The sequence below is a fragment of the Helianthus annuus genome, chromosome 11 (assembly GCF_002127325.2).
Source record: "Helianthus annuus cultivar XRQ/B chromosome 11, HanXRQr2.0-SUNRISE, whole genome shotgun sequence".
Classification (NCBI taxonomy): domain Eukaryota; kingdom Viridiplantae; phylum Streptophyta; class Magnoliopsida; order Asterales; family Asteraceae; genus Helianthus; species Helianthus annuus.
In genome coordinates this window covers 146,233,713-146,241,151 of record NC_035443.2, presented here as the reverse complement: position 1 = coordinate 146,241,151, position 7,439 = coordinate 146,233,713, and the positions used below count along the sequence as shown (strand labels likewise).

General features: G+C 42.1%; 1 protein-coding gene across 1 annotated transcript; it reads right to left on the bottom strand.

The window, feature by feature from the left end:
- Positions 1-5,417: 5,417 nt before the first annotated feature.
- LOC110887196 (glutathione S-transferase T3-like) lies at positions 5,418-6,673 on the bottom strand. Its single transcript, XM_022134988.2, has 2 exons — positions 6,329-6,673; positions 5,418-6,242 (listed from the first exon to the last, which is right to left on the bottom strand). Exons 1-2 carry the CDS (start codon positions 6,624-6,626, stop codon positions 5,485-5,487), a joined length of 1,056 nt encoding a protein of 351 aa, XP_021990680.1. The 5' UTR covers positions 6,627-6,673; the 3' UTR covers positions 5,418-5,484.
- Between the last annotated feature and the right edge of the window lie 766 nt (positions 6,674-7,439).

Genomic DNA, 7,439 nt, shown 5'->3' with positions numbered 1-7,439 from the left:
CTGTACAGTACTAAATGCACTATTTATACCGACCACAGGAGCCTTCAGCATATTTTCGACCAGAAGGATTTGAATATGCAACAGCGTCGCTGAGTGGAACTTTTAAATGACTACGACTGTGCAATCAAGTATCATCCGGGTAAGGCTAACGTGGTAGCTGACGCTCTCAGTCGAAAGGAATCGAAACCCAAACGTGTCCGCGCCTTGCAGCTTACTATCCATTCTAATCTACCTGATCAGATTCGTTCTGCACAAACTGAAGCGTTAAAAGAGGAAAATATTGAAGCAGAATACTTAAAGGGCATGGAAAAACAACTTGTAGAGAGATCAGATGGTATTCTCTACTTCATGGAGCGTGTATAGATTCCTTTGTTTGGCAACCTTAGAGAACTTGTGATGGACGAAGCGCACAAGTCTCGATACTCTGTTCATCCAGGTTCGGATAAGATGTATCAGGACCTCAAAGTCATGTATTGGTGGCCGAAGTTGAAAGCTCACATCGCGACGTATGTTAGTAAATGCTTGACGTGTTCAAAAGTCAAGGTGGAATACCAGAAACCGTCTGGATTACTTCAGCAACCAGAAATACCCATGTGGAAATGGGAGCAGATAGCAATGGATTTCATCATTGGCTTGCCTAGAACTCAAAATGGGAACGATACCATTTGGGTGATCGTGGATCGTCTCACGAAGTCAGCGCACTTTCTAGCAATCAAGGAAACAGATAAGTTCTCACAATTAGCTGTTGTTTACCTCAAGGAGGTGGTTTCTAGGCACGGGGTGCCAACTTCTATTATCTCTGACCGTGATCCGCGTTTCATTTCGGATTTGTGGCAGTCGATGCACAAATCGTTCGGCTCGCGTCTCGACATGAGTATTGCTTATCACCCGCTAGGGTTCTGTATCAGTCTCCATCCTTGTTTTTCTAATAAAATCCTAGTCTTGGGGGGAGACCACACTGCCAAGGTACCGGATCATTTGGAGACGACTGCACCGGACACACAAAATAGGGTCAGACGGATGGTCAAAGTGAACGAACCATCCAGACATTTGAAGACATGCTGCGGGCGTGTGTGATTGATTTTGGCAAGGGTTGGGAGAAAAACACTTGCCTTTTGAAGGGGTAAGGTCCCAAAAACCTCATAAAAAGGATGTGAGACCATACCACCAACTGACCTTTCAACCTTTTTAACCTTGCGCGGCCGCGCATTAGTCTTACAAAAGGAAGAAAGAAACCAACAAGCAATAGTCGCGCGCCCAAAGGAAAGCCTAAACCCTTGCGCCGCTTTCCTTTTAACAAAGGGCTAAAACCCTGAGATCAATATGTCCGCCCAAATATCCAAACTTGGATATTATTTTACCCAGACTTGGGATCTATTCAGCTGTGTGCACACCGTAAGGTGTCACACTAGATTACAGCAGTAACCTTCTAGAAGAAATATGACCGTGCACCACCCAGACGGTTATAACCGTCTGGACACGTGTCATCATCACAAACATTCCTGAAATCACAACGATAGCATGTAATTGGAGAATGATCTCCACTCAAACCACTTTCCACGTGGCAATTCCCCAACCGTAGATCAAGTCGTGATCTGTGTGCGTTCACATCAGGATCAAAACAATATAACGAAGATCAAAAGGACGTAATAGAAGGAAAAATAACCGCTACGGCGTCAGCATCTTCCGTTATCTTTTCAATAACAGATTTTCCCTCCCAAAAACTCCCGGTTATAAATAGGAGAACTCTTCAGGTATGAACTCAGAACACATTTCACTACTCAAACACTTTTATCTTCTTCGTTACAAATACTTATTCTCACACCGGAGTCGGGTCAAGGAGAGAACCCTCTTCTTCCCTTGACGAGGCTAACGGTGTTCTGTTTTGCAAAAATCACCGGAGAAAGAACTTGGCTGCAACTGAATCAATCGAGAGAGAACTAACCTTTTATGCGGATTCAAACCCCCTAGATATCTCGGTTCCGACCATTTATCTAGTGTTTCTTCACCTTTGATAGAGTTTTCTTACAATAATAGCTACCATACCAGTATTCAGGCAGCTCCATTCGAAGCATTGTATGGACGAAAGTGTCGTTCACCTCTCTGTTGGGCTGAGTTGGGTGACAGCCAAGTCACCGGTCCAGAACTTGTTCTTGAAACTTCTGAAAAGATTGTGCAGATCAGGAACCGTATGGCAGCAGTGCGTGATCGTCAGAAAAGCTACGCCGATAAGCGTAGGAAGCCGTTGGAATTCGCAGTTAATGATCGTGTCATGTTGAAGGTCTCACCCTGGAAGGGTGTAGTGTGTTTTGGGAAACGCGGCAAGCTTAACCCACGATATGTTGGGCCATTCAAAATTCTGGAGCGAATTGGTAAAGTGGCCTACAAGTTAGAGTTACCTGCTGAGTTGGGTAACGTACATGATGTCTTTCATGTCTCTCAGCTAAAGAAGTGTTTGTCTGATGAAACACTAGTAGTACCGTTTCAGGAGCTGAGAATTGACGACAAGTTGCAATTTGTCGAGGAACCAATCGAAATTATGGACCGGGAGGTCAAGGTCCGTAAGCACAACCGTATTCCGATCGTGAGAGTTCGTTGGAACTCAAGACATGGACCGTAGTTCACATGGGAACGCGAGGATCAGATGAAGCCCAAGTACCCACATTTATTCCCAGACGACAAGTCCAAGTCTGGCAAACCTAAGTCTGGCACAACTGGTGAATTTCGGGACAAAATTCCCTTTCAAGTTGGGGATGATGTGGTACCCGCGGAAAATCCACAGTCATCCTGAGTTAACGTCTTGCGGTTTTGGATTACTCGTCAAATTTCGGGACGAAATTTCTTTCAAGTTGGGGATGATGTGACAACCCGAGTTTTCAAGGTCCTTACTCGACACGTTACTTGTTTCGCACCGGTGTTTTTATAATTTGTTTGCATTGTAATTATGTACGTTCGTTAGAGGATTGATTTATTGTGCTATTGTTTGGTTAGTGTTAGTACTTGAAGTGTCAGTTATAAACTTAATCCCACAAACCTCCCTCGTCAAACATTAAACCTTAAACTTTCGCCATTATCAGTACCCGACGAAACCTTGGTGTTTCGCCACTATCATCACGACGAAACACTGGACTTTCGTCCAGTGGGGTGATTCGCCGAACTGGGCTTTCGGCCCAAGTGAGGCCCAAGAGGGGTTAGGTTATAAGAAACGTGTGACCGCATAACTGTACTGTATGTGATAATTAGCGAAACCCTACTTTACTCCTCTCTCTCTCTCTCGTCAGCCGTTCCTGTAATCTTGGAGTCGTCGTGCATCAAGCAAATCAATCTACCCATTCTCACGGTTAGTATTTACTGTTGTTAGGATCTTGATGTTGTGGTTGCTTGTGAAACTAGGGTTTATCTATAGGCATATGATTATGGTGTTCATCCATGATGGTTCGTTGATGATATATATATATATGTGTGTGTGTGTGTGTGTGTGTGTAATCTTGATTTTGTAATCCACTAACGTGCTGCTTGATTAACGATGATGATTAAGGGTTAACTAGTTTATGCAATTCTGTATGTTGTGAATAAACTATTAAATGGGCTTGATTAAGGATTTCGCTAAATCTGTGTATTGTGATTCAATGATTGGAAACTGTTATGATGGTTTGCATTAGGGTTGTTAGATTATACGTAATAACCTTCTTTTGATCCGTAGTTCATGACTAATATGTGCAAATGATGTTTCTGTAAGTATCACCGACGAAACATATGGGGTTTCGTCACACTTGCAGCCGACGTAACATATGGGGTTTCGTCACCCATGTAGACGATGAAAGATGGGGTGATTCGTTGTCGGGGTATTTCGCCGAGGGGGCACTAGGTGTAACAGTGTTCAAGTGTATTGCATGTGTTGTGAATACTTATGATTATCGACTGATGCATGATAATGATTTGTTCTAGAGATATGAAACCTGATTTGCATTGTGTGATTAAGACATTCCTCTGTTAAGTGTTATGTGGTCACATGGGATGTGTACTCGTGCGTGATTTGGGTAGTTGATATATGTCATACAATGCTCTTGTTGATGAATGCAAACTGTGTTAACTATGTGACTTGAACGATTACGAAACTGATATTGTTTGGTAACCACGGTAGGGTTTGGGTTGACCAACTGGACGGGTAATTAAAACATACCGAGCAAACCAAGGTGAGTTCATTTCTCTTGAGCATGCGTCCCGGTGGTTGGGACAGTCTTTGGGTATCCCTGAGAGGGATTGGTTTTGGGTAAACCATGGGTATTCCTACGAGGAATATGTCTTTTGGATAAATCTGGAATGTTGGATAATATACTCATCCTATCACCATTAAAGTCCCTCCGTGTTGTTTGGTTACCTGAGAGGTAACAAGGTATTAGTTGGTAGCGCTACTTAGGTTTGGCACCCTCACCCCGTACCTGAGAGGACGGGTGTAAACTAATGACCTAGTCATGACCAATGCTTTGATAGGAGCATTGGAGAAACGGCAATGCAAATCAGGAGCCGTCTTGTATTCGGGGTATTATCAACATTAAATTCAATGGATTAAACTAACCACTTGGTAACAAACGTTTTCGTAAAACTATGAACTCACTAGCGTTGTCTGACACACTTGTTGCATGCTCGCAGGTCGTTAGGTACTTTGGATGGGAACTTGCTATCTGGATGGCTGGAGTGGTCATGGGTCGCAGTGCTTAATTACGCGTGTCTTATTTACTGAATTCATATACATTGGGTTTTGAAACATTTAAACAATGAATTTTTATTTACTTCCGCTGTCACTATTTAACTTGGATTATATTTTATGAACGTTTTATTTAATGAATGGAACTTTGTTAAACATATTATGGTTAGTTCAATGTGATTGGTGGCTAGATCCTGGTACGTCACACGCCTAGCGGGGGTTACCGCATGTGGTATTTTGGGAGTGTGACATGGAACATATATATTTTTTAAAATTGTTTTATAAGTTTAGAATAAAATATGTTTTTTCAGATTTTTTTATTTGAAAAATCTATGTCATTCTTCATATTTTTCATATTATATTAAAGATAAAACTAAAAAAAAGCTAATGAAACCTGACACATCATGATGGTGACCTGGTAACCTATTAGACTAGTGGGTATGGTTCGGCTCATCCCCACGGGGATGAGCCTCCACGTAGGCGCCACGTAGACGGCCCGTGGAGGATGAGCCAAATGAGGGATGGAGGGGGATGGAGGATGGGGCCCCACCTCATTATTTTATAATTTTCTATTGTTTAATTTAATAACCAAGGTAATAAAAACTTTATAAAATTTAAAAAACACCACATCAAACAACATAAATAATTTCATTCCATAAAAAAAAAATTACATTCCCTAAAAAAAAAAGAAACCGAAAATAAAAAAAAATTACATTTCCTAAAAAATAAAAAAGAAACCGAAAATAAAAAATAAAAAAATTTACGTTTCCTAAAACCTACGACGTCCATTTTTTTTTCACCTCTTCCTTCATCCTCCGATAAACCTCACGTTCATCCTCCGGAACCGAGTCGAGATCCAACCGCATAATCCTAAAATCTTCCGCTCGAGCATAGTCGGACGACACGGTTTTCTTGTGACTATACTTTTCGGTCGCGAACTCTTTGAACGAACGGAATTCGTTTATCAAGTCGTCCATTTTTGACGATGCCTTCTCGCCTCTACCTCCACTCGAGCCGCCACCTCCACTCGAGCCGGACACTTTTCGCTTTCCGGCCGCTTCTTTTTTTGCTTTGTCCCTCCCGGTGGGACGTTCCGACTCGTGAATGGGCAACGCATCCTCGTCATCTTCCGGGTCGTCGTTTATGTCAATTTGACATCGAGCGGTGGAGCCTCCCGCACTATAGCTTCCGGACTCAGAAGTTTTAGTGCGTTTGGCCGTTGCGACCTCATTTGGAACCGGCTTCCATTTTTGTTCTTTCCTTACAACGTTCCATGCTCGGAAGTGCGGGAAAGGCGTTGGATTTTGGGAGTCCCACTTGGCGATAGCAAGGTTAAGAATATCTTGCTCGTTACTCCCGCTTGGAGGATTAAGGTAAATTTGGTTATAAATCGCGTTAAAGTTGTTGATGACTTTGCTCATTTTACGCCACTTGCCCGAGACGGATTCGACATCACGAGCCTCCCCATGCTCCATAATCGCGTTAAACCTATCCGTTGCCTTCTTCCAAAAACTACTACCCGTTTGGTTGTTTCCTAAAATTTAAAAAATAGTGCATTAGTAAAAAAAAATTAAATTTTATAAAAAAAATAGAAACCGAAAATAAAAAAAAAAATTATACCGACTATCGGGCAATTAGAGGCCTTAGTATACGCCATAGCTAGCGCCTCCTCTTCTACTTTCGTCCATTGCCTCCCCTTTGCTCTCGGTTTTTGCGCGGTTTCGGGTTCAACCATCTTTCCCTTCCCCTTCTTTTTTTTGCGCGTGAGCTCTTGCGGTGGTGATTCGGGGACGACTTCTTCATCATCATCTTCAACTTGAACCGGGGGTTGCGATTGGGATTGGAGTTGTTCAAACGTGTTGCGTTGCATGATTTGTTGGAGCGCTTGATATTGTTGAACTTGTTGTAGTTGAGACATTTGTGAGAAGGCGTTGGGTGTTTGTTGGAAACCCGAAAACGGAAATTGCGAAGGTCCCCACGAAGGATCCATAGTCGGAGTGTAAGCGGGACTAGAAAAAAAATTAGGTTGGTTCGGATTGGGATTATTCGGGTTGGGGTTGTTTGGGTTGGGGTTGTTTGGGTTGAATGGATTCATGTTTGGGAGAGAATTGTATAAAAAATATAGAGTATTTTTATAAAAAAGGATGAGAAATGGAGAAGAATGGGAGTAGAATGAGAGAAATTGGTATAAAAATGGATTGGGATAATGGTATTTATTTAAAAGGAAATTGATTTTTTTTTATTAATATAGCCGTTGGATTAACGGTCAAATGTTTGAATTGAGGGTCGGCCCACCCGGCTATGGGTGGCCGATTGAGCTGAGAGCCGGGCCAGGGGGGCGGTGTGGGGGTCCGGCGCCGGGCCAAGCCGGCCCCCATACCTTCTAGTCTTAATTACGTAGTACTAGAACAATAAATGAAACTTGAATGACTTTAGGAACACAAAAAAAGATTTAGTGACTTAATTGGAACAGTTAGTAAACTTTGTTATATTTCTACAAAGTTACCCTGAAAAAGAATTAAGAAGTATTAATATTAAATTATTTAAAGATAAATATAAAGAATGAGACGTGAGAAATTTTTAATTAATTATTAATTTTAACAATATTTTTTTTTTGAACGGCAAATTTGGATCACTGACGGACCACTGGAGTATCATCGTGCCACCAGAGGAACCACCCGATCATATCCATCTCCACTAGGCATAATGTCACACCAATTCAGGAGGAAAC

Coding starts and splice junctions, on each gene's coding strand:
- LOC110887196 (XM_022134988.2), bottom strand. CDS start 6,626: ATGTCTCAACTACAACAAGTTCAACAATATCAAGCGCTCCAACAAATC. Junction 6,243..6,328: donor CTCTAATTGCCCGATAGTCG/GTATAATTTTTT, acceptor TTTAAATTTTAG/GAAACAACCAAACGGGTAGT.